Source organism: Cebus imitator, unplaced genomic scaffold, assembly GCF_001604975.1.
Source record: "Cebus imitator isolate Cc_AM_T3 unplaced genomic scaffold, Cebus_imitator-1.0 Scaffold231, whole genome shotgun sequence".
In the NCBI taxonomy this organism is placed as follows: Eukaryota; Metazoa; Chordata; class Mammalia; order Primates; family Cebidae; genus Cebus; species Cebus imitator.
This window is the reverse complement of record NW_016107546.1, coordinates 2697110-2724655: the sequence shown is the minus strand read 5'-3', so window position 1 is coordinate 2724655 and position 27546 is coordinate 2697110. Positions and strand designations below refer to the sequence as shown.

The window sequence follows — 27546 nt, the reverse complement described above, 5'->3', positions numbered from 1 at the left end:
GCAATTCTCCTGCCTCAGCCTCCTGAGTAGCTGGGATTACAGGCACGCACCACCATGCCCAGCTAATTTTTTGCATTTTTAGTAGAGACGGGGTTTCACCGTGCTGACCAGGATGGTCTCTCGATCTCTTGACCTCGTGATCCACCCGCCTCGGCCTCCCAAAGTGCTGGGATTACAGGCTTGACACCGCGCCCGGCCAAGACACCAAGTTTTATAAATTTCAAGTGGAGAAGGAGATGAGTCTTCCAGTTTGTATGTTAATAGTTAATAGGTCTTATTAAAAAATAAAATGGGCCCCTTTGGTTGTTAATGTGTGAGAAAAGTTGGCTTAAAAATTAAGTTACTGAGTGGCTGTTTTAACTAAATCAATAATAATGAGGTTTTGCTGTGCCTGGTTTGTTTTTCCTTTTTTCTCTAACCTGTAATTTGCAAGCTCACTCCATTAGGTATTTCCTGTAACACTTTTGGTGAGTTCAACCATTAGAAACACATTAAAGTTGTAACACCATCCAATTCTGTTCTTGCCGTATACCTTCTTTGAAATAAAATGTCTGAAGCTGTTCTGAAAAAATTTTAGTGGCTAACTTCATGTATTACGTTGAGATGTATTTTCTCATTATTGTTATTTAGTTTTGACTCTTTGAATACTTGATAAATGATATGATTTTAAAATGTTTTTTGTACATTTATAGGATGGAAGATGCTAATTCTGAAAAGAGTATAAATGAAGAAAATGGAGAAATATCAGAAGACCAATCTCAAAATAAGCACAGTCGTCACAAAAAAAAGAAGCATAAACACAGAAGTAAGCATAAGAAACATAAACATTCCTCAGAAGAAGACAAGGATAAAAAACATAAACATAAGCATAAACATAAGAAACACAAAAGAAAAGAGGTTATTGATGCTTCTGATAAAGAGGGTATGTCTCCAGCAAAAAGAACTAAACTTGATGATTTAGCTTTGCTAGAAGACTTGGAAAAACAGAGAGCCTTGATTAAGGCTGAACTTGATAATGAGTTGATGGAAGGAAAGGTCCAATCTGGTATGGGGCTCATTTTACAAGGTTATGAATCCGGCTCTGAAGAGGAGGGGGAGATTCATGAAAAGGCAAGAAATGGAAATAGGCCTAGTACTAGATCTTCAGGTGCAAAGGGGAAACTTGAACTTATGGACAACAAAAATACTACAAAAAAACGAAGTAAAAGCAGATCCAAAGAACGGACTAGACATAGGTCTGATAAAAAGAAAAGCAAGGGGGGTATTGAAATTGTTAAAGAGAAAACAACTAGGAGCAAGTCAAAGGAGAGGAAAAAATCTAAAAGCCCATCCAAAAGAAGTAAGTCTCAAGATCAAGCAAGAAAATCAAAATCCCCTGCCCTTAGGCGGCGATCTCAAGAGAAAGTTGGTAAGGCCAGGTCTCCTACTGATGATAAGGTTAAAATTGAAGATAAAAGTAAATCAAAAGATAGGAAAAAATCCCCCATTATAAATGAAAGTAGAAGTCGCGATCGAGGTAAAAGATCCAGATCCCCAGTTGATTTAAGAGGTAAATCCAAAGACAGAAGGTCACGGTCCAAAGAGAGAAAATCAAAACGGTCAGAAACTGACAAAGAAAAGAAACCAATTAAATCTCCCTCTAAAGATGCTTCGTCTGGGAAAGAAAATAGGTCACCCAGTAGAAGACCTGGTCGTAGTCCTAAAAGAAGAAGTTTGTCTCCAAAACCACGTGATAAATCAAGAAGAAGTAGGTCTCCACTTTTAAATGATAGAAGATCTAAGCAGAGCAAATCTCCTTCTCGAACACTGTCTCCTGGTAGAAGAGCCAAAAGCCGATCATTAGAAAGAAAACGAAGAGAACCAGAGAGGAGACGACTTTCTTCTCCAAGGTAACTAAAAATTTTAAAGCTTTTTACAAATTCCCAAGATTTTATAGGGAAAACTAGAACTTGTGGACAATTAAAAATGAAGTAGTAAGTAAAAATAAATGTAGTAGTAATGAGTTTCATAATTTTAAGTAATCCATTCCATTAACCATGTTAATATTTGCACTTTTGTCAATGAGCATTTCAATTATAGGTATTTAACAAATACTGAGCTTGATAATAGAATTGCGTTTTTTTCACATTATTGATTTAATACCTAGTTTGCTAAGTAAGGCACTCCTTTCGATCCATGTAATTTGGCTGATAAACCTTAATTGGGGGTGTGCAGAGAGAGGATTATTGCATCATTGAACAGTGTAGGCTGAAATTCCTAACTTTGAAAAGGGGGAGGGGTAATCAGTTTAACATTTGTGTTCTGTTCATTCTCTTGTATTTGCATGAGTTTTATATTTTAACGATATAAATAGAAACAAATACCAAATTTTTTTGGTCCCCAAAGTATAATTAAAATGGAAAATTTTGTATTAATACTTATAATCTCGTTGAAAAGTAGTATCTCTAAAGCTGAAGTATAAGAAATTATTTTGTACTTTTTTTTCTTTTTTTCTTTTGTACTATTTGAATAACATACTCTGTCTTAGTTCTTCTAAATCCTCATGTGATTTTCTTAACTTTTGAGGTGGAGGCGCTCTCATACCTGATTTATAAATGAGGAAATAGAATCAGAGAATTTATATAGTTTACCTAGGATGATAGAGTGAAAGTATTTGTGGGGAGGAGTGTTTATACCACTTAACCTACTTTGGAAACTCATTTCTTAGTATCTTTTTTATATTTAAGTATTATGAAATTGTCAGCCAAGTTTTGCCTATTAAAAGAAATTGGCTTATATTGTATAAGGATGTTAATTAATTTTTAGCCATTTACTGTGTTCATATTAATATTTTCTGTGAATCGATATAAATATAAACTGTCCTTGCAAATGAAGCCATCGTATTTTCAGAGAAATTTCAAATTTTATTTCCAAGTGCTGTGTCTTAAGAGATTCTCGGTTGTTTACTTCTGAATGTAATGAAATAGCCCCTTTTTCTTTTGGCTTCCTGGATTGAGGCAGTTATTAGTCTCACTGATTCTATTATTTCAAGTGCTTCTTAATTATCCTGGTGGTCTTTCAGTTTGCTTTCAGTTTGAAGAGCAAATTTTGAGGATTTTGTTAAGGACTAGAGCTGAGTGTTTGAAACACATTTTTTTTAATTACAGAAGTGCTACATATTTATTAAAGAGAAATCCAAATAAGCGTGTAAATTAGCTCCTTTTTCATCTCTCCACTACCACTCCTTAGAAATTTATGTTTCCTTAGCTCTCTTTCTTTGCACAGACGATAATATGGATATAAGAGGGTTTTTTTTGTTGTTTTTTAACAAAACTAGAGTCATATTCACATGTGACTTGCTTTTTTCAGAAAACATTTCTGTGACAAAACATATATATATATAGATTCTTTTTCATTCTTCCTTACAGCAGCTGGTATTTCAGTGTAGATGTATTACAGTATCATTCTGTTGAAACTGATGGAAAATTTAGATTGATTCCATTTTTTAACTATTATATGCAAAGATGTCCGTTGGTTATGCCTGAGATTTCTTTATAGAATAGATTCGTAGAAGTAGACTTGCAAAGTCTCAGACTATGTACATTTACATTTTAGAAAGTTATTGCCAAATTTCCGTCCAGGAAAGTTAGATCAATTTCTATTTCTATGACGATGTAAACTGCCCTTTTTCCTAAACCTTTATTACCAGGATACCATATAGTATTTTGTCACTGTTAAAAATAAAACCCCGAAATTGTTTTAATCTAAATTTCTTAGACCGCTAGTGACGATGAACATGTTTATTTTTGTGGCATTTTAGCAGACAACACTGTTCCTTCTATATTAGTCTACTTTATCCCTTTCATATATATATATGTATTTTTTTTTAATATGGAGTCTCCCTCTGTCACCCAGGCTGGAGTGCAATGGTGTGATCTTGACTCACTGCAACCTCTGCCTCCTGGTTTCAAGTGATTCTCCTGCCTCAGCCTCCCTGACGAGCTGGGACTACAGGCATGCACCACCACACCCAGCTAATTTTTTTTGTACTTTTAGTAGACACAAGGTTTCACCATGTTGGCCAGACTGATCTCGAACTCATCACTTCAGGTGATTCGCCCACCTTAGCCTCCTAAACTGCTGGGATTACAGGCATGAGCCAATGTACCCGGCCCATTTCTATTTTTTAACTACTCTTTGAGACTGTGTGTGTGTATGAGCAGATTAAATAGTTTCCTCAGATGGCCCTGTCAAGGAGTAAGCACTGCAGATCTGAATCAAAGTCTACCTTGCTCATTTTGGCTGGATCAGAGAAAGATCCTTGAGTTCTGTATACTGTACTGAAACATGCAAGGCAGATTGTGTTTTTAGGTTTTTATTAAATGAGGAAAGTCAGGTGCAGTGGCTCATGCCTGTATCCCAGCACTTTGGGAGGCTGAGGCGGGTAGATCACCTGAGGTCAGGAGTTCAAGACCGGCCTCACCAACATAGAGAAGCCCCATCTCCACTAAAAATACCAAATAGCTGGGCATGGTGTCACATTCCTGTAACCCCAGCTACTTGGGAGGTTGAGGCAGGAGAATCGCTTTGAACTTGGGAGAAGAGGGTTGTGGTGAGCCGAGATCGTGCCACTGCACTCCAGCCTGGGCAACAAGAGCAAAACTCCATTGCAAAAAATAATAATAATAAATGAGGAAAATACTGTGATGTTATTATTTGATTATGGAGACAATTGTATTTATAATCTGACCAGATTGAATAGTTCTGTCCAAAACTGGACCAACATTAAGAAATGTTCAAAACCTATTTTAAAAAATTAAGTTGTAGAAAGGCTTGTTGTAATACAAATAGCACATTAAACCAGAGTAAAATTCACTGAAACATACTTGTGAGGTAAGTGTTGAAAAGTTGGGTTTTTGTGGGGTATTTTTTTGGGGGGTGGGCAGGGTCACACCCTGTCATCCAGGCTGAAGTGCAGTGGCATGATCTCTGCTCACTGCAACCTCTGCCTCCCAGGCTTACACAATCCTCCCACTTTAGCCTCTCTAGTAGCTGGGAGTGTAGGCACATGCCACCACTCTTGGCTAATTTTTATATTTTTTGTAGAGATAGGGTTTCACCATGTTACCCAGGCTGGTGTCAAACTCCTGAGCTTAAGTGATCCATCTGCCTCAGCTTCCCAAAGTGCTGGGATTTCAAGTGTGAGCCACCACACCTAGCTATTGTTTTTTTTTGTTTTTTTTTTGTTTTTGTTTTTTGTTTTTTGAGTCAAGGTCTCACTCTGTCACCCAGGCTGCAAAGGCACAAACACAGCTCACTGAAGCCTCGACCTGGTGAGCTCAGGCGATCCTCCCTCAGTCTCTGAAAGTGCTGGGATTGCAAGTGTGAACCACTGTACCTGGCCTATTATACTTGATATTAAAAATAAGACTTTTGGTCAAGCGTGGTGGCTCATACCTGTAACCTCAGCACTTTGGGAGGCCAAGGAAGGATCAGTTGAGGCCAGGAGTTCGAGACCAGCGTGAGCAACATAGTGAGACCCCCATCTCTACAAAACAAAAAATTAGTCTGGTGTGGTTGCATGCTTTTATGGTTCCAGCTATTCAGGGGGGCTGAAGTGAAGGGATTCCCTTAGCCTGGGAGGTCGAGGCTGCAGTGAGCCATGATCACACCACTGCATTCCAGCCTAGGTGACAGAGTAAGATCCTGTATCCAAAAAAAAAAAAGCCTCAACTGGAAAGATGTCAAGATGTAGAAAGAAAAAGTCATCAATGGAAATGGAATTTTTGAGTAAATGGAATATTATTCTTACTTGGGCAGGTTTTATTTGAGTTGTTTATTTCAAATTAGAATCTGTGACTTCATCGGTATGAATAACCTTTAGTAATTCTTCAAATTGTGGGACCAGAGGAAATAAGGCCTTTCATTGTTTGTCTACAATAACACCAAAATGTCATTGTGGTCATCTTAATAAGGCTTGTTACAAAACACATTAGTCAGAGTTCACTCTCTTTAGGTTAGTGTGCCCTTTCTTACAGATGTTCCTGGCATATAGAAAAAGAAATCATTTACTTCCATTTATTTTTCTGTTAACTTGTATCTGATCCCCTTAAGAACACGACCTCGAGATGATATCCTCGGTAGACGTGAAAGATCAAAAGATGCCAGCCCCATCAATAGGTGGTCTCCAACTCGAAGAAGAAGTAGATCTCCCATTAGAAGGAGGTCTCGTTCCCCCCTCAGACGTAGCAGGTCTCCAAGAAGAAGAAGCAGGTCTCCTCGCAGAAGGTAAAGACACACCAGCCTTTTGATTCATTAAACTCTGAATGTTTTTGTAGCACCAATGAGCTTAGGTGGTAGGTTTTCTTTTAGACCATGTTTCTCTGAAAAATTGTAGTTGTGGTTCTGTAGTTTCCTTTTACCAGCAATCTCTATACATGGGTTTTCTTTTATATAGTTTCCTTTGAATTAAAAAAATCATTGCTCATGTAAGATGAAGTAAAATTAATCTTTTAAATGTAGGAGTTTTTCCCCTCTTTTATAAAAGATAAATACTAAATGAGCCAGGCTTATGGATTTATTTATTTATTTATTTATTTATTTATGAGATGGAGTTTCGCTCTTGTTGCCCAGGCTGGAGTGCAATGACGTGCTCTCGACTCACTGCAACCTCCGCCTCCTGGATTCAAGTGATTCTCCTGTCTCAACCTCCTGAGTAGCTGGGATTACAGGCACGCACCACCCTCCTCGGCTAATTTTGTATTTTTAGCGGAGACGGGGTTTCTCTATGTTGGTCAGGCTGGCCTCGAACTCCCGACCCCAGGTGATCCGTGCACCTTGGCATCTCAGAGTGCTGGGATTACAGGCATGAGCCACCGCAACTGGCCTGGGTTTTTTTTTAAACTGGCAAGGTGTATCATATAGTAATTAATATGTAGCCCAATTTCTTAACATTTTATATTAATTTTGCATATTGATAGTTACTGTAGATTTTGGCAATGACCTATTTAATTCACCATTGAAACCATTTTATCTGAAGCATATGTAGTCAATAGTAGGTTAATCAAAAAGGTGGTTTATAAAGCAGGGAATCATTTTTTAAAATCCAAACATACATGAAATATTTTAATATAAAACATAAATGGCTATTTGCCAATCTTTTAACAATTTTAATTGAAGTAATACATGAATATAATTTTTAAAAAAACAAAGGCTTATGTTGTAGCCATTTTTGCATATCTCTCAGAATTTTTGTATGCTATATTCCTAGAAGTGGAAATGCATGGTCTGAGCACTCTGGAAAATGAGGGGGTTTATTTATTTATTTATTTTAGACAAAGTCTCACTCTGTTGCCCAGGCTGGAGTGCAGTGGCACAATCTCACTGCAACCTCCACCTCCCGGGTTCAAGCAGTTCTCCTGCCTCAGCCTCTCAAGTAACTGGGACTATAGAGGTGGGCGTGCTGTCATACTCAGCGTGTGTGTGTGTGTTTAAATAGAGATGGAGTTTCACTATGTTGGTCAGGCCGGTCTCAAACTCCTGACTACAAGTGATCCACCGTCTTGGCCTCCCAAAGTGCTGGGATTACAAGTGTGAGCCACTGCACCCAACCACAATGAGGGTTTTTGATATTACCCCTCACCCATGTTTCTCTTTTTTTTCTCTCTGTCTCTTTTGCCTACTTTCATCACACTTTTTTGTTCTTCTAGAGTCAGTATAATCATTGTGATCATGTATGTGTTCATTGCTGAGCAAATAGTCAGGGGAGGAGGGAAGAGAGGATCTTCCTGACACTGCTAGTCTTCTGGCTCCAAGCTGATCTCCAGGGGCTGCTTATATGATAATCCTTGTGGGGTTGCTTTCCCGTGGTCATCCTCTTGATACTATTCCCTTGTTTCTCTCATGTAAGAGAAACATGTTTCTCTTGTTTTCTGTGTCCAGTGTCTTCTCATGCTTTACCTCTTGTTTTGGAAATGCATTTCCAGTAGTTATCTGAGGAAATCACATGGAAGGAACTTTTCAGGGACCTTATACCTCTAAAAAACGCTTTTGGCCAGGTGCAGTGTCTCATGCCTATAATCTCAGCACTTTGGGAAGCCAAGGCAGGAGGACTGCATGAGCCCAGAAATTGGAGACCAGCCTGAGCAACATAGTGGGACTCCATCTCTACACAAAATAAAAAATTAGCCAGGTATTGTGGTAGGCGCTTCTAGTCCCAACTACGTGGGAGGCTAAGGTGTGTGAGGATTGCTTGAGCAAGGAATGTTGAGGCTCCTGTGAGCCATGATTGTGCCACTGCCCTCCAACAGAGCAATACCCTGTCTCAAGAAAAACTTAAACCTTTTACTCTCATTGCTGATTAGGCAAGTAATAGAATTCCAGGTTGAGATCATTTTTCCTTGAGAATTTTGAAATAGTTATTCCACTGATTTCTACTTTCCACTATTGCTACTAAGAGATCTTTCTTTCTGTTTTTTCCAGTTGGGCTTTCTGTATTGTTCCACCTAACATTTTATTCTTGTTTTCTGGAAATAGTATTTCTTATCTCTCAGACAATAGCAAGGTTATTTTGCGAGATTTTTGTTCTTCATAGTTTTCTTTCCTATGTTTTGTTTCTTCCCAGATTCCTTTTGCTGCCTGTTTACCTTTTCATTTGAAGACTTTGCTCACACGGCTGGATCTTTCATTGCTGCCTATTCTGACTTAATAGTTAGGTACTGAGAGAGCCGAATGGAATTTTTCTTCGATTGTGACAGTGTAGAACTTGTCAACTAGTGGTTACTTCAGTGTAATTAGATATTTTTGGATATCAGTGACTGTAGATATATTTTCTTAGGCTATAAGTTTTCCAGAATCCTCCCATCTCCCCCTGGGAAATAGACCTGGCTACCAGTAGAGTTCTCTTCCTTCATAATGTAAACTTCTTTGTAATCCTTGTATTTTTGGTATGTGCCTCAGCATCTGGTGCCTGTTTGTCTATTGTCGTTGTTGTTTTGGTTTTTTTGAGACAAAGCTTCACTCTTATTGCCCAGGCTGGAGTGTAATGGCATGATCTTGGCTCACTGTAACCTTTACCTCCCAGGTTCAAGTGATTCACCTGCCTCAGCCTCCTAAGTAGCTGGGATTACAGGCACCTGCCACCACACCCAGCTAATTTTTTGTATTTTTATTAGAGACGGGGTTTTACCATGTTGGCCAAGCTGGTCTTGAACTGACCTCAGGTGATCCTCCTCCTTCAGCTTCCCAAAGTGTTGGGATTACAGGTGTGAGCCACCTCACCCGGCCAGGTGCCAGTTTTTATAATGGCCAACACTTCTCTAGAAAGTAAATCTTAAGTGTTCCCCCTAAATGCAAACGGAGTGGTTGACATTTTTCACTGATTGGGGAGGGGACTGTACTGAGTCTGGCTGTTTACAAAGGCTTTCAACCAATTCTGTCTTCAACTGTTACTCATACCATCTTGCAGAGGATAGGATGTCTCCAATTTCTGAGGCATTCTGGGGGCGTTGTGACATGTACTGACTGTTTCTGATTTACCTTGTGTGTTCATATTGGACCAGTATTCATCTCAATTTGATCTGTTACTATTTTTCACTCCGATTTGCACATTCTAGGATTTTGTTCTCTGCTATTATGTCTCTTGACATTCTCTTTGCCTGAGGGTTCCCCTCCCCTCTCTTTCCTTCATTTCTTTTTTCTTTCTTTCTTGAGACAGGATCTTGCTCTGTTGCCCAGGCTGTAGTGCAGTGGTGCAATCATGACTCACCGCAGCCTCAACCTTCTGGGCTCAAGGGATCCTTCCCCAAGTAGCTGGGACTACAGGCACGTACCACCATACCCAGCTAATTTTTCTGTGTTTTGTGGAGATGGAGTTTCACCACGTTGCCCAGGCTGGCCTGCCTTGGCCTCCCAAAGTGCTAGATTATATGTGTGCAGCACTGCATCTGGCCCCGGTTTTTAAGTATTCATCTGTCATTTTAGTGAGGTTTCTTTAGGTCGAGCTTGTTGAAACATACATATAACTTACGTAAAGTAAAATGCTTTTTTCGTGTAAAGTTGTGTGAATTTCAACAGACACAAGTCCCATGCAAGTTAGAGAAAGTTTCCATCACTTCAAGTTCCCTTTTGCCCCCTTGTAGTCAGTTTCTCCCTTCACGCCAGTGTCCACGTACACAACCTTGGTGAAAGAAACAGTGTAGGTATTTATCCCCATAGGGCTTACACTCAAGTTTATATCCATGGGAATTATTTCTTAGGTCAAAATTTGATAAGAAGAATAGCTATGTTTTAGTTATTTTCAACTAAGCTGATTATCTCAGTCTTTCTGATGTTCTATTCTTTTACTTAAAATTTTCAAATGACTTTTAAAAAAAAAATGGACTATTTAACAGCACCTGGGGGGGGAATAGACTATATTTGAGAAGAATTTTAAGTTTACAGCAAAATTGAGCAGAAAGTAGAATTTCTCTATATCCCCTGTGCCCACACATGCATGCCTTTTCCCACTTGAAGTGACATTTAAAAAAAACATATACCTGTCTTTTTTCCCTTTAAATAGGGACAGAGGTCGGAGGAGCAGATCACGCTTGCGAAGGCGGTCCCGATCACGGGGTGGTCGTAGACGAAGAAGCCGAAGCAAAGTAAAGGAAGATAAATTTAAAGGAAGTCTTTCTGAAGGAATGAAAGTTGAGCAGGAATCTTCGTCTGATGATAAGTAAGACTAGAACTTTCCCATAACTTCATTTTTCCAGTTTAGAGAAGTCCTACTTGACTTGGAAATCGTTTCCACCTAAATATCATAAATGGTTCCATTAATTTGGCTCTAAATTTAAAAGTTAATCTTTTGTGAATATTGTGTAGGTTGTATCACAGAATTAGTGGTTTTCTGAATTTAGGGTTTCAGCTTTGGCTGGAGTGAATATTGGGCCTTCATTTTATTGTGAGCCTACCCTTTGTTTTTATTATGAACAACACATACATTAGTCCTGCCAGCTCAAGTTAACAGATTTCGGGAGGAATATCCTGTAAAAGTTTAGACCTTTGAGTTTGTGTCAGATGATACATACTTTGCAATTGCTATTTTGTGGTGGGTGTCCTTGTTACAATGTGAAAATGTAGAAACATTTGAAGCCTCTAATAAAATAATGGGGACATTTTTCCCTGTTTCTACAAAAATTAGCCGGGCCTGGTGTCACACACCTGTAGTCAGGAGGCCTGAGGTGAAAGGATTGCTTGAGCCTGGTAGGAGGAGGTTTCGGTGAGCTGTGATCACACCGCTGCACTCCAGCCTGAGCCAAAAGAGTGAGACCCTGTCTCATAAATAAATAAAATGCAAACTTGATTGTCTAGGTAGAATATCTCAAAAATAAATGGGACAAATCTAGAGCCATTCTCAACAGGAGGTTATTTACCTCCATGGGGGCATGTCAGAGGACATTTCTTATCATCTGTTGGCTAGAGGCCAGAGATAACGCATTCTACAATGCACAGGGTATCCCCCCACACACACACACACACGCACACAACTATCCATATCAAAAAAACAAATCTTAGTAAGGATGAAAAACCTTAATTAAAAGCAGGTGATTAAGAAAGCCGGGTGGGGGAAGGGCAGTCTACATAGATTCTGATATAATCAGAATGCAGTTTGCCTGTTCTTCTGCAGTGAAGAATATCTGCATAGTCTTCAGATATGCAGAGTCCTTACAAATGTCTGTATATTCTTCACTGCATATTCATATGCAAGAATATTCCTGTGCATCCGATAGTATCATAGAAAAAGTTGCACTGGGAAGGATCATAAAGATGGTGGAAGTGGTCTTTGAGGGATAAGTGCAGAGGGTTGGGGGCAATGTATCAGAGTAAAGCCACGTTCCCCTTCAGATTAGATGCACATATTTGCATATACATTTTTGATGGGGAAATACGGGTGTAGCTTTCTTGAGCTTTCAGGTGGTTCTGCCATCCAGAAAAGGTAGCAATTTATTTATCCTTGCCATTGTTTTATAGGTGAGAAAACTGAGGCTAGGGAGGTAAAGTGACTTTGCTAAGGTCATGGAAAAACTAGTGGTAACTTTTGCAAACCTGCAGTTATTTCTTTTATTCCCATTTTTGGTGCCATGAAATAGATGAGAAGAAGACTTAAACAAAGGTTAGATGACTTCCCTGCATTCCAAACCAGGCAGTTAACTGAGATGGTTTGGAAATAAGAGTAATAGGACTTAAGACTTTTGCTCTAACTTACTGATATCTACATTTTCCTGTCTTTCACTTTAAAATGTATAAGGGATATGGTTTTAGAATCTCTAAGAATGTTTGAATTTTTCTTTCAGCCTTGAAGACTTTGATGTGGAGGAAGAAGATGAAGAAGCCCTGATAGAACAGAGAAGAATCCAAAGGCAAGCAATTGTTCAGGTATGTGATTTTAGTGAAAAATAATCTTCATTGTAGTAAAATATTTTTTTGCTTTAGCAAAAAAGTGACCTTAAAAACAGTTGATCGAGTCCTTAGCAAAGGAGAGTATATATAATATTATCTTCATCAGATTTGAAAAAATGATCATTTTTTTATTTACTGAGACTGAGATGGTTGCTCTTTGTTGGTTATACATAGAATTCTGGTTGTTTATAACATATCTGATATAAACCTCTTCTGTAAGACACGAGAATTTGAAGTTTGCTTTCTTTTTAAGTTAATGAACACATATGAGTATAGAATAAACTGGAGGAATTTCATTTAGCAAAAAATTATAAATGTTACTATGTGAATAAAATAGTGTCTTAATGGCAAGTTTCGTAATGTGAATATGGTGATTTAAATGAAACATTTGAAAAATAATTTTAAGACTAGAGCCAGATGATGAAGAAGATTGGGTGGGGAAAGAATGTTGTATAAAGATCTTGATAGAGTCATTTAATTATAAGGCTTGGTGACTTGGAAAGTTGTCAGCTCTTCCTTAGAAGACAAGGAGAAAACAGCTGTGGCAGCTTACCTAAACACACATAGCAAACCATAACTCAGGTATCAGTATGCCACATTGGCGTGAAGGACAGAACTTGCATCACCAGAAAGGAAGTAGGGCAAAACTAATTCCAAGGGGAAGCTTATTTTTCTGGGACACTGGTAAAATTGTTGTTAATAAACTGATATCAGGCCGGGTGCAGTAGCTCACACCTGTAATCCCAGCACTTTGGGAACCAAGGTGGGTGGATTACCTGAGGCTGGGAATTCGAGACCAGCCTGACAGACATGGAGAAACCTTTTCTCTACTAGAAATACAGAATTAGCCAGGCATGGTGACGCATGCCTATAATCCCAGCTACTCAGTAGAGTGAGGCAGGAGAATCACTTGAACCAGAGAGGTGGAGTTTGTGGTGAGCCAAGATGACACCGTTGCACTCTAGCCTGGGCAACAAGAGTGAAACTGTGTCTCAAAATAAATAAACAGACAAACTGATATCCCTGAAGATGTGGATGAATCTTGTTCTTGCCCACGTCCACAGTCCCTTACCTCCAATCCTTGGGGGCCAGATGTGCTTCGGAACTCAGACATTTTTGAGTTTTAGAAAGATGATATGGCACACCTATTATATGATTTTGTGCCATCAGTGGGGTCTGCCTCAGACTCCATCGTCAGACACATTGACATTTCTACAGTGAGGCATGCTATAATAGTTACACTGAGGAGAAAAGAAGACAATAAATGGCCTCTCATCTGATCAGGTCACATGTTGCCACCTGATGAATAAGCACCAAACAAAGAAAAACTTTTGGCCGGGCGCGGTGGCTCACGCCTGTAATCCCAGCACTCTGGGAGGCCGAGGCAGGCAATCACCTGAGGTCGGGAGTTCAAGACCAACCTGACCAACATGGTGAAACCCCATCTTTAAAAGAAAAAGTTTTTTAGATTTTTGTGAATTTAGAAGTTACATAAGGGATCTGATTGAACCAAAGTATAAATACCTTTTGGGTTTTTTTACATTACTCGACACTTTCTCTTAACTTTTTGTTGTAGCAACTCTTAGCAAATTAGAAAGTATTTGGATAGCATCAGACTTTATGAAAGCATTCTTTTCTGTATTGTTATTGCAGAAATATAAATATCTTGCTGAAGATAGCAATATGTCTGTGCCATCTGAACCAAGCAGCCCCCAGAGCAGTACGAGAACACGATCACCTTCTCCAGATGACATTCTGGAGCGAGTAGCTGCTGATGTTAAAGAGTATGAACGGGAAAATGTTGATACATTTGAAGCCTCAGTGAAAGCCAAGCATAATCTAATGACAGTTGAACAGAATAATGGTGAGTGAGATTTATTTTTCTCCTGGTGACACTGTTCTCTGAAATTTTAGCTCTATAACTTTATAATAAGAGACCTTATTTGGGATGGGATTGGGGAAAAAAAAAGGGATAAACATGTTGCTTCTGCTAAATATCGCAATAATATATTAAATATGCTTTTATGGATGTTCTCTATAAATGTGTTTTTATTCACGTATCCTGAATAGTATACTGATTCCCACATAATTCATTACCTTTTGTTTTGCTTGCGGTTTTAAAGTAAATCCAATTATGATTTTATTTCACCTGTAAATACTTGTTTGTATCTCTGTAAGATAACATTAATGTTTAAAAACATTAAATAAAAGAAGAGGTTTCTGCTTTTTGGTTACCCCAAAAGATAGTTTGTACAGGAAAGGCAGGGTAAACACGTTTATTATTTTCTTTATTTACCAGTTTGTAGACTAGAATAGAATTGGTGCCCTAGCAACCTCCAGAGATAGCTAATGAGAACTTGACTGTTTTGTTAGGTGTTCATCATTTGGTGTCACTATGTACTTGATGTGTTTCTATCCAGTGCTGTTATTTTTCTTTCTGAATCTCAAATTGGTCTAACTGGGCTGGAGAAAGGAGCCCCTTTAGTTGATGTCTCATGTCCTTTTGGCCCAGCCCTTTAGTATTGAATATAGCTTTCTTACTTTCTAGAACAGGAGCCAGCAAACTTTTTGTCTAAGAGATCAGGTGGTAAATAGTTGAGCCTTTAGTAATTTTATTGGCCTTTTCCCTCTATAGTTCCATGTAGGTTGGAGGGCAGAACCTGCTACAGACAGTACATTGATGAATGAACATGGCTACGTTCCAAAAAAAAATTTGACACTGAAATTTGAATTTCATCTAATTTTCACTTACCACAAAGTATTCTATTTTTTTTCCCCCATGAACACTTAGAAATGTAAAAATAGGCCATACAGAAAGAAGCAGCCAGCTAGATTTGGCCGACAGTCTGTATACAGTTTGCTGATTCCTGTTCTAGCAAGGTGCCATAGATTTATCTTTTTCATGTCCTGTGCAGAGCAGAATCAGCTGTTTCTCCAAGGATCCCTGGTTTCATTTAATAGGAAATGCCATTTAGACATCACAGGACACTTACTAGTGTCTGTTATTTCTGGGCCTTTTCACTGGACACAGTTAGGAAGCAGGTACTCTTTTGTAAAGGAGGAGTTTACACAGATATTACCAATTCAAAATTGAGATTACAGGGGTTTATTAATTTAAGATTTTATATTTTTATCTCTTCGATTACAGTGAAAAATTTAGCTCTTAATAACACGATTACCCATAGGTTATTTTGAAACTTTTGTACACATAAGACATCAATATGATTATTGTTACTAAATGTGGCTTAAAATTTCAGTGGTTCTTTTTGTTGTTAGGATACATTCTAAGGTGTATAGGCATAATTCTCTGTCTAAGATCAGTTGAAATAATCCTCTGTGTGGTATGTCACAAATTTGATAGGTTTAGGTTTATATTCATTTGCTTTTGATTTTTAGGAATCATCTTTTTTTCCTTTATAGGCTGTGCCATAGTTTATTCAGTCAGACTTCTGATGATACTTGAATTGTGTCCAGTTTTTGGCTGTTCATTGGGTACTGATTATAATGGCATTGTGCATTAAGTCATTCTTTAATTCTTGGCTTCTGCATTTTAGGATAGTTCCCTAGAAGTAGGATTGCTGGGTCAGAAAAGGGAGTGAATATATAATTTTGCTATATATTGCCAAATTTCTCTCTTTTATAAGCGTTATACCATTTTGCCATCTTTCTGAGTGCTTGTTTATCCAGAGTCTTGTTAACAGAATGTTATTGTACTTTTGGATTTTTAGCTAGTATCAGAGATCAGAAATTGATACATCATTGTTTAATTTGCATTTCCTTAATGTAAGTGATAATGAGCATGCGTTCATATGGGTAAAGCTACTGGATTTTTATTCTAGAAACTCTTTTTGCCTTTTTTAGTTTTTTATGGGATTATTGGACTTTTTAAGGGAAAGATACCTAGAGATCTGTATCTATGGTGGAAATATTAACCTTTTGAGATTTTTAAGGTGCAGATAACATTTTTTAAAGGTGAACTTTTATTTTTTATTTATTTATTTATTTATTTTTGAGACGGAGTTTCACTCTTGTTACCCAGGCTGGAGTGCAATGGCGCAATCTCTGCTCACCGCAACCTCTGCCTCCTGGGTTCAGGCAATTCTCCTGCCTCAGCCTCCTGAGTAGCTGGGACTACAGGCACGCACCACCATGCCCAGCTAATTTTTTGTAGTTTTAGTAGAGACGGGGTTTCACCATGTTGACCAGGATGGTCTTGATCTCTTGACCTCGTGATCCACCCGCCTCGGCCTCTCAAAGTGCTGGGATTACAGGCTTGAGCCACCACGCCCGGCGGTGAACTTTTATTTTAACATAAAGTCATCGTTAGCTATTAGCTTATTCATTTAAACTAAGAATAGTAAAAGTTAACATTAGGTCCTTCAACTTTTTTTTTTTTTTTTTTTTTTGAGTGGGACTCCAATTACACAAATATTAGGCCACTTGAAGTTTTTTTTTTTTTTTTGAGCTGGAGTCTCGCTGTCACCCAGGATAGAGTGGAGTGGTGTGATCTTGGCTCACTGCAGCCTCTGTTTTGGGTTCCAGCAAGTCTCCTGTCTTAGCCCCCCAAGTAGCTGGGATTACAGGCACCTGCCACCATGCCTGACTAATTTTTATATTTTTAGTAGAGATAGGGTTTTGCCTTGTTGGCCAGGCTGGTCTCAAACTCCTAACTTCAGGTATTCCACCCGCTTCAGCCTCCCAAAGTGCTGGGATTACAGGTGTGAGCCACCACGCCCACCCAGCCTTTCAGTTTTTTGAAATGCATTCTGTTACTAAAGATGAATAGCTTTATGTATCTTAAATGTTAATAAAGTGATTCTAAATCGAATACTATTGGGAAACTGATGTGCAAGAGGGCAGAAAAGTTTGAATTGCTGTGAGTTTCCGTTCCTAATTTTGTGTTTTAAATTGTCTCTTTACTTTTCAAACATTAATGCTAATTTCCTTTAAGGTTCATCTCAAAAGAAGTTGTTGGCACCTGATATGTTTACAGAATCTGATGATATGTTTGCTGCGTATTTTGATGTAAGTAATTTTAAATTATTTAATTTTAAATAATTTTTCCTGTTAAACAGGAAAAAATATAACATATATGGGTGTGTGTATATACACACAGAGAAAGAAGGATAAAGCAGATGTAATAAATACTTTGAACAGTGTAGGTGAAAGGTATCTGAAAACTCTACTAGTTTTGCATCTTCTGAAATTATTGTCAAAAATTTTATGAGAAGTATGGCAGAACTGTTTGAGAGCTTTATTTTTAATTTTTATAAAAAAAAGTCAAACACCAAATGACTCAAATATGTAGTTGTTTGTACAGTATTGTATATTTAAATACATACACATACATGTGGTAGTTAGGTGAGATGAGATACCAATATTTTTTAGGTCTTTATTAGAATAGACTCTGCTTTGGGACCTCTATATTGTATTAAGAGGTTATTGAGAACTGAAAGATTTGGAGTTTAATAGAACTTATTGAAGAATTGGAAATGTTAAAAGGAGTATATTAAGAAATTTTGCTGATTTAGCCATTTTATTTCATAAATTTTTATCTATGCCTTATGTTGGAAAAGTCTTAAACTATAAACACAGTCAAACATAGGGACATTTTCAATATAAATTTCAAAGGACATGAGAAATATGAGGCCTTCATAAAAGAGGTAGGGAAAATAAACAAAGGAAAATAGAAATGGGGTAAGAGAAATCATCATGTATATGTAGGCGTACACACACACAGAAACAGGAACACCAACATATGGATGAATTAGGAGAGGACGAAATGAGTATTGAGCCAATTGTGGTGTCAGTGGTCATTTGCTTGGTTGATATTGAAGGATCTTCTGGGTATCACAGAGAGTAAGGTCCAATAAAGAATCTTCAGAAGTACCACATACTCTTTTATTTTTCAGTTATCCACACAGTTTCAACTAGTGCAGCCACATGGGAAAAACACAAATGGTATAACAGCTATACAAAATTGTATCTGGTTTTGAATTATTTTCCCTTTTTTCTCTTTTGTTTTGAGATAGGGTCTCGCTCTGTCCCAGACTAAAGGGTGGAGGGCAGTAGCGAGATCATGGCTCACTGCATGCAGCCCTGCACTCCAGGCGTAGTCGATCTTCCTGCTTCAGGCTACCAAGTAGCTGGGACTACAGACACGAGCCACTACACCTGGCTTTTTTTTTTTTTTTTAAAGTAGAGAAGAGGTGTCACCGTGTTACCCAGTCGGGAAGGTTTTTTGTTTTGTTTTGTTTTTTCTTGAGTGTCATTTTGAATCAAGAGACTAAGGTTTTATGTCTCAGCTAGGTTGGATTTACAGAAGTGATAGTAAGAATTTACTTAATTTGGAATAAAATGCTTTTATTAAGTTATATCTGGGGTTACCCTTTGCAAGCCTCTGCCTTCCGGGTTCAAGCAGTTCTCCTGCCTCAGCCGCCTGAGTAGCTAAGATTGTAGGCGCCTGTCACCACACCCAGCTAATTTTTCTGTTTTATGGGGTTTCATCATTTTGGCCAGGCTGGTCTCAAACTCCTGACCTCATGATCCACCCACCACCACCTCAGAAAGTGCTGGGATTACAGGTGTGAGCCATTGCTCCTGGCCTACCCTTTCTGTTTTAAAGGAGGGGCTTTAAATGTCTGACAAGTGGGTAAACTGTTCATGTTGCCCCTTTAATTTCAGAGTGCTCGTCTTCGGGCCGCTGGCATTGGAAAAGATTTCAAAGAGAATCCCAACCTCAGAGATAACTGGACTGATGCAGAAGGCTATTATCGTAAGTTCGCGTTTTATATTAACTTTAGAGTTCATTGTAACACCTTGCAAAAGCACGCTGCATGATGCAATCACACATTATTGGACAACTCTGAAAAATCACATCACAGTGCCATTGCTTAAAAAGTGTGGCACACCCAACAGCTGCACGAAGTCGTGTATTCTATAAGCAGCCCAGAAGCATCACAAATTGAGGTGAGGTAAAGTCTTGAAGTACAACCTAAATCTGTTCAAAGTTATTTTCAGCCATGAGATAATCCTCCAGAAGGAAGGGATATGTCACTTACTCATCTTGATCTGAAACCAAGAAAAACGACAAACAGGAAACTTTGGATGCCAGTCATGCAGCGTTTGTCATGCAGAACTACAACTGGGAAAACTCCAGGCAGCACATTTCTTCCCTACTCAGTGTTAAAATTGTAGGCAGTTGTTAGGACAACAGGAACTCTTCTAGTGATCTGAAGTGGACGTGCAGCTTCCAACCACACTGTGATAGAGTGAGTCAGTGGAGACATGACTTTGATTCTCCATTGTGTCTAGGAAACCAAATAGTAGAGATTTAACACAATCTTTAAGTGACTGCACTGCAGTTCCTACTTTCTGATTCTGTTTATTATAGTCTGAATTCTAATTTTTTAATTTGCTTTTTAAGGTGTGAACATAGGTGAAGTCCTAGATAAGCGTTACAATGTGTATGGCTACACCGGGCAAGGTGTATTCAGTAATGTTGTACGAGCCAGAGATAATGCAAGAGCCAACCAAGAAGTGGCTGTGAAGATCATCAGAAACAATGAGCTCATGTAAGTTCCGAAGATGTGTGATGAAACCTTCAACAATGCAGATATTTAGAGATAAACTTTTTTTTTTTTTTTTTTTTGAGATGGAGTCCCGCTCTGTCGCCCAGGCCTCCCGGGTTTAAGTGACTCTCCTGCCTCAGCCTCTGGAGTAGCTGGGGCTATAGGCACATGCCACCATGGCCGGCTAATTTTTCTACTTTTGGTGGAGATGGGGTTTCATTCACCGTATCGGTCAGGCTGGTCTCGAACTCTCGGCCTCCCAAAGTGCTGGGATTACAGGTGTGAGCCACCGTGCCTGGCCTTAAACTATTTTTTTAAAGTGTGATACGTGATACAATGTGTAAAACAAGTATTGCAATTATAAAGTAACAGAAACAGTTGTTTTTGACTGGATTTTAAAATTATAGCCATATGTTATATGTATGTACTAGAACAATAAGCTCATTATTTTTAATTCATTTCAGTGCATTTTAGTACCTACTGTGTGCACTGATAACAACTTAAACTCCTTCCTTCTATTGCCTGTCTTTTACCATCCTTTACTTTAAGACGAGTTGAGAAATGAAAAAATCATATTGATTAGCTGTCACTATGGTGACCTGCAAAAAAGTGAAAATTTATCAGAGTGAAGAGAATCTGTCTTTTTATTTATTTTATTTTATTTTTCTAGAGATGGAGTCTTGCTGTGTCACCCAGGCTGGAGTGCAGTGGGCTGATCTGGGCTCATTGCAACTTCCGTTTCCCGGGTTCAAGTGATTCTCCTGCCTTAGCCTCCTGCGTAGCTGGGATTACAAATGCTCACCACTGTGCCCTGCTAGAATCCGTCTTTTTTTAAATTATTATTTATTGCTGTTTTCCTCCAATAAAATAATTACCTTACTCTTTTAATACCACACACTGAGCTGGTATTAAAATCAACTTAATGTTTTTGAAGTGAAGTAAGTGTTAAGTTTAGATTACCTTAGGCTTAGAAAGCGCCTTGTTTTGATAGGAAGCCCCAACTTCCATATTTATTAGCTGCTCACTATAAATATAGCTTTTGACAAATTATAACCAGAATTTCCTCAGATAACCAAGTGTTAAAATTTGATAAGGCATCCATTACTACAATTTTTTTTGATGCAGTTTTGTTCTGTCACCCAGCCTGGAGTGCAGTGGTATGATCTTGGCTCACGGCAACCTCTGCCTGCTGGGTTCAAGCCATTCTCCTCCTTCAGCCTCCTGAGTAGCTGGGATTACGGGTGCCTGCCACCATGCCTGCCTAACTTTTGTATTTTTAGTAGAGATGAGGTTTCACCATGTTGGCCAGGCTGGTCTTTAACTCCTGACCTCAAGTGATCCACCCTCCTCAGCCTCCCAAAGTGCTGGGATTACAGGCATGAGCCGCTGCACCCAGCCTGTTTTGGAATAGAATTACAAGATTGATTTTCCTTCACACAAAATCAAAATTTTTAAAAAATCAAAATAAAGGTGGGTTTGTTCCTCAGTGTTTCTGTTTTGTGCATTGATTATTTTGGAAATTTATGATAATGATAATTGACTAAATATAAAGTATGTGAATGATTCATAGAGACGTTATTTCTCAGTAGATTTATTAGTATTTAAAAATATACAGCCTCCTCCCACACATCACCTGATCATCACACTGGGGCTAGCAAGTATATATCTCCTCAATTCTGTATTTATTCAATTTTATATTTCATTTTAGGCAAAAGACTGGTTTAAAAGAGCTAGAGTTCTTGAAGAAACTTAATGATGCTGATCCTGATGACAAATTTCATTGTCTGCGACTCTTCAGGCATTTCTATCACAAACAGCATCTTTGTCTCGTATTCGAGCCTCTCAGGTACACTTTCAAAACTATGCATTAAACTGAAAATTTAACTTCATCTTTACCACCTCATTTTGGATAAATGCTGTGACAGATTTTTGGGCCTTTGATTTGTTTTTTCCACACAGCTCTGGTTTTTGTTCTTTAACTTTTGGTTAACAGATAGTCTTTTTTTGGTGACAGAGTCTCACTCTGTTGCTCAGCCTGGAGTATGGTGGCACAATCTTGGCTCACTGCAACATCTGCTTCCTGGGTTCAAGTGATTCTCGTGCCTCAGCCACCCAAATAGCTGGGATTACAGGTGCACACCACTACACCTGGCTAATGTTTGTAGTTTTAGTAGAGACAGGGTTTTATCGTCTTGGCCAGGCTGATCTCGAACACCTAACCTCAATTTATCTGCCCACCTTGGCCTCCCAGAGTGTTGGAGTTACAGGTGTGAGCCACTGTGCTTACAGTCTCTTGAATCATGAATCTGCAAACGTTAGTTGACTATACCATATACCAGGCAGTATTCTTATGTAGCCCATATGTCAATAGAGTTTTTTTAAATTAAGTGCTTCAAGGAAGGGATTTTTATTTTTAACAGCATGGCTTTGTTGTGTTTTCAAATGTGAGTCTATTCTAAAATCGAAATGGGAGTTTTACCTTGCATATCTTTCTTCCTACTTATTTAGAAAATTGAATTTATTGGCAAATTGTGTTATATACATACAATTTGATATGCTCTCATTCCAGTATAAAATAATTTGTCAGATGTGGAGGTGGGTTCTTAACTATTTTTGTTTGTGTTTTGCACTTGATTTTACTTTATGCTTGCAAATATTTTTGCCTTCTTTTATTTACATTTTGCATTTTAACTCCGGCTTTGTTTTTTTGTTTTTGTTTTTTCTCCTAAAAGTATGAACTTACGAGAAGTGTTAAAAAAATATGGTAAAGATGTTGGTCTTCATATTAAAGCTGTAAGATCCTATAGTCAGCAGTTGTTCCTGGCATTGAAACTCCTTAAAAGATGCAATATTCTACATGCAGATATCAAGCCAGACAATATCCTGGTAAGTCAAACAGCCAGGCTGCCCTGCACATCTTGTACTTTATATCACTTCTTACTAACAATCTGATTATTACTATGAGAAATGACACTTAGAAACATAGGTCGGTATATTAATAACCTATTTCAAATGACTAATAATTTTTACCTTTGTTGGATATTGGACAGTGAAATTTTATTGACAAGTATGAAGAAAAAGGAAATGTGCCATTGTCCCTTTTTTTTTTTTTCCCTCTTGATTAATGGATTTAAAATATGCATAAAGCCTGGAATGCTTTAATGTAGTTATAGTGGGTTTCTTCTGTTATCTTAAAAAAAGCTGCACAGGTTGCTATTTTGAAATAAGGAGTGTTTGTACTTTTTTGTTTGCTAATTTTATAGCTCCCTGACTCCTAATGGAGTTAGGAAAATTTAAGAGAATTACTGCTCTTAAGCTGATGTACAGAGTTGAGCCTAAAATGTGCCTCGTAGTAACTCTTTCCTTCTTTGTTCTTTATTGCTTTAGAAGCTGCGGCTCCTGGGGGCCCAAGCATAGTAAAACTCAGTTGTGGTTAGGTATTGTATTGAAAGACGTCGCTTTTGAAGTTTTTTTATTTTTATTTATTTATTTTTTTAACTCTTAAGTTCATGGGTACACGTGCAGGCTTGTTACATATGTAAACTTTTGTCATGGAGGGTTTGTTGTGTAGATTATTTTCATCATCAGGTATTAAGCCTAGTACCCATCAGTTATTTTTCCAATCCTCTCCCTTCTCTCACCCTCCAGCCTCTGATGGACCCCAGTGTGTATTGTTCCCCCTCTGTGTCCATGTGTTCTCACCTTTTGAAGTTTTAATCCTCTTCAACTAATAACTACTGGTGGTTAACATGCAGATTTCACTATGTTGTATGTGTTTTTGAAATTTTGAAAAACATAAATAGTATCATAGTGATGTGATTAAAGCACACACACACTCTTCCCTGGACCCATTTCTTCACCCTGTTCTGTGGCCTTCAGTTTGGGGCGTGTTTACAACTTGGAGAATTCTAGCTTATCTGCTGGTAACAGCCTGCATTTCATTTTTTTTTTTTTTAATGGGTTTCCTTTATCAGCTCTTCTACGGTTGATACCAAGGAGAGATCCTTAAGACTAAAAACTAAGCATGTAAGGTGTCCTTTATTGGAAACTGTTTGAGCTATAACAAAGTAAATACTTTTTTCTTTCTTTTTTTTTTTTTGAGGCAAGGTCTTGTTCTGTCACCTAGGCTAGAGTGCAGTGGTGCCGAATGGCTCACTGTAACTTCGAACTCCTAGGCCCAAGCAGTTCTCCTGCCTCAGCCTCCCCAGTAGCTGGAACTACCTACAGGAACATGCCACTGTGACACTTAATTTTTAAATTTTTTTAGAGATGAGGTCTTGCTGTATTGTCCTGTCTGGTCTCAAACTCCTGGGCTCAAGCAGTCCTCCTGTACCCTCCCAAAGTGCTGGGATTATTATAGGTGTGAGCTCCCATGCTTGGCCAAAATAAATTCTTAAAACAATGGTGGTTGAATTAAAGGACTTTTTAGTTTAAGGACTTCTTATCAATAAGTAAGCCCTTTAATTCATATTTCTCTTTTTCTTTTTTGTTAATATATTAAAATATTTCCTTCCAGACAACCACATTAGTAATGAGGTACATTCCATTTTTATGTTTGATCTGAATTATTGTTTATCTAATGTAACTTGGAGTTGAGTAATTACATTGAAATGGTAGGTACATTAAAAATGAATTGTAAATTTGTGTGGCCAATTTCATGGTTTACTTTTACCTCAATTTTTTGTTTTTTAATTGCGAAATACATAGTTCATGTCAAAGAATATGTAAAACATGTTCAATTTATTTATTTATTTTAACATGTTCAATTTAAAAGGTCATTTACAGTTAGTACCTTTGTAACCATGGTGGAGGTTAAAGAATAACACATTTGCTAGTGTCATAGAAGCTCTTGGTTTTAAAGCATACTGCTAAACTAGTGTAGGTTTTTACATACATTTCAGAAGTGTTTTCTCTTCTTCCTGGGGAAGGAAAAAATAAGACCTCAGTGACATGGAGCTGATTTTTGTTAATGAAACTCCAAAGCCTTTAGCTCGTGGTTCAGTGTGGCTTAAGTACCACATCCCTCATGACAGGAGCAGAAGTTGTGTAGCAAACCGAAGTGCATACGGGGTGGATGCCCTGCTGTTATTTAAGGCAGTATAGCCAGCCCAGGAGTTCCACTGATAGATTCTAATTTTAAAATGGTTCTGAGGTTTTCTGTGAGTATTGAAACCGCTTAAGTACCTGAACTAAGTTTTAAGTTGGGCACGGTGGCTCACGCCTGTAATCCCAGCACTTTCGGAGGTGGAGGTGGGTGGATCACAAGGTCAGGAGTTTGAGACCAGCCTGGCCAAGATGGTGCAACCCTGTCTCTAGTAAAAATACAAAAATTAGCTGGGCACAGTGGCACATATCCGTAATCCCAGGTACTCGGGAGACTGAGACAGGAGAATCGCTTGAACCTGGGAGGCGGGGGTTGCAGTGAGCCAAGATCGTGCCATTGCACTCCAGCCCGGGTGACAGAGTGACACTCCATCTCAAAAAAAAAAAAAAAGTTTTAAAAAACTTTTCTATTTTAAGATAATTACGTTTCTGATTTCCAAAATGAAGAGAATGATAATCAATGTGGAAGTTAAAAGTAATCATTTCTGTTATTATTAGTAGCTTAATTCTGGCTATCATTTATAATAGTCCAATCTCCCCATAAAGACTGCCTAAGGCTATTTAAAATGTTATGTTGCTTTGGGGTGGGAGCAGTAGGCCAAGTTCAAGTTCCAACTCGGTATTTGTGTGTGTCTCTTTTGAAGGGGGGAAGGGACTCTGGAATATGAATTATCTTCACTTGTTAATCCTGAACATGCTTCTGACTCATGAGTGGCAGCAGTCATGGGAGCAACTCCAGCCTTTCTCAGCAGATGTCACTATTACTGTGTATGTTGAAGTATTTACAAAGGAAAAAAGAAACAAATGACTAATACAGAGTTCATGTTTATCAGTTTTTCCAGATATATTTAACATTTTCTTGACTAATACCGTTGTATTTAAGGGATTTAATATTTTTTAGACTGGAAGCGATTGCTAAATTTAGGATGATATAGCAAGCTTGGGATGAAAAATGTTTTTGTTCAAGTTTAATCTGAATCACCCTTCTGCTTTCATTGCCATCCTAATTCTCTGGCAACTGAAAGTTAAGTCTGATTCCTTAGTAATAAAACTTGACTTTATTCAGGTATTTAGGATCTTTTTAGAAGATGCCTTGCTTCATAAAATGAGATTTTTCTCTCAGTACCTCACCCTTTTAAAAGTGCAGTTGTTAAAATTAAATATACTTTATGGTATCTCACGTTTCCTCACTGAAAACAGTTTTTCTCATTGTAATGAATATTTGATATATCTTAACTTTTCATAGTTAGGAAATTGAATTGAAAATAAATAGAAAATGAATTTTTAAATGAGTGTCTTTGTTCTCAAAATAAAGCAGTAATTTTCATTTATTTGTATTATTCCTGGCTTGAATTAAATTCCTTTGAAAAAATGTTTTGCAGGTTAATGAATCAAAAACTATTTTAAAGCTTTGCGATTTTGGGTCGGCCTCACATGTTGCGGATAATGACATAACACCTTATCTTGTCAGTAGATTTTATCGTGCTCCTGAAATCAGTAAGTTTCTTAATGTTCTTTGACCTGGGCCATCATATGTGGTGGAAACCGCTTACTTAATATCTAAGCACTGTTTTCCATCACACTTCAGCAGCTGCACGAGTTCATTCATGAGGAAGGGAACCATAGCAAGTTCATCCTCCTCAGGTGGAATGAAGGTAGTTGTGACAGGAGTCTTGATCATGTCGGGCAAGAGTAGCAAAACAGTTGTGGAAAATCCTCGACTTTAGAAGACTGCTCTTGATTATTCAAGGTCTGATTATCACATTTATGGATTGTATGGGACCTTTGTTTTTTCCTGTTGCCTTGGTTGAGGCTGACTAGCACCTCCACCAAAGGCAAAATGAGAAAAGAGAAGAAATACATATTTTCTTTTGCCCTTTAAGTTCCTCCCCAAACCTCCACTTCTTAAGGTTTTTGAGTCTGTATTAAGAATTAGTGGGAACGAACACAAAACTACTTGTCAAACTAAGGCATTAAGATTGTGGTTATAGTCCAAGCTAAGGAAGCCCCTCATTAGTGGAAATAAAACTTAATAGTAGTCAATTTTCTTTATCTTTGTATATTAAAACTTTGTTTTGTTTTCAGTTATAGGTAAAAGCTATGACTATGGTATAGATATGTGGTCTGTAGGTTGCACCTTATATGAACTCTATACTGGAAAAATTTTATTTCCTGGCAAAACCAATAACCATATGCTAAAGCTCGCGATGGATCTCAAAGGAAAGATGCCAAATAAGGTAAGACATTAGCATGAGCTTACTCTTTAAGGTCTTAGTTTCTTATAAACTGACAGACTGCTGACATTTGCTCACCACATACTAACTACAAAACAAAACTTTCAGAAAGGCGGGTAGGTGGCTATCATGATTGCTCAGGTTCTTTCCTTTTTCTGGTGTTTAAATGAGTGGTTCTAATCAGCCAAGAGCTAATAATAGAACTTTTTTAGTGATGGACA

At 38.0% G+C, this 27546-nt stretch overlaps 1 protein-coding gene across 11 annotated transcripts in view; it reads left to right on the top strand.

Moving 5' to 3' along the window:
* PRPF4B (pre-mRNA processing factor 4B) overlaps positions 1–27546 on the top strand; it is a 44322-nt gene that overhangs the window by 8761 nt on the left and 8015 nt on the right. For 10 of the 11 annotated variants that reach the window (XR_001816135.1, XR_001816128.1, XR_001816136.1 and 7 more), the window contains exons 2-13: positions 693–1889; positions 6094–6267; positions 10538–10693; positions 12312–12393; positions 14071–14281; positions 17369–17442; positions 19102–19192; positions 19844–19991; positions 21697–21834; positions 22721–22874; positions 26474–26588; positions 27177–27328. Coding sequence is in view for 1 of the 11 variants with exons in the window: in XM_017497454.2 (XP_017352943.1) it covers positions 693–1889; positions 6094–6267; positions 10538–10693; positions 12312–12393; positions 14071–14281; positions 17369–17442; positions 19102–19192; positions 19844–19991; positions 21697–21834; positions 22721–22874; positions 26474–26588; positions 27177–27328 (2692 nt within the window). In the remaining 10 variants the exon portion in view is untranslated. Of the gene's footprint in view, positions 1–692; positions 1890–6093; positions 6268–10537; positions 10694–12311; positions 12394–14070; positions 14282–17368; positions 17443–19101; positions 19193–19843; positions 19992–21696; positions 21835–22720; positions 22875–26473; positions 26589–26679; positions 26842–27176; positions 27329–27546 lie in introns of all 11 variants that reach the window. The other variant, XR_001816138.2, reaches the window with a different exon arrangement.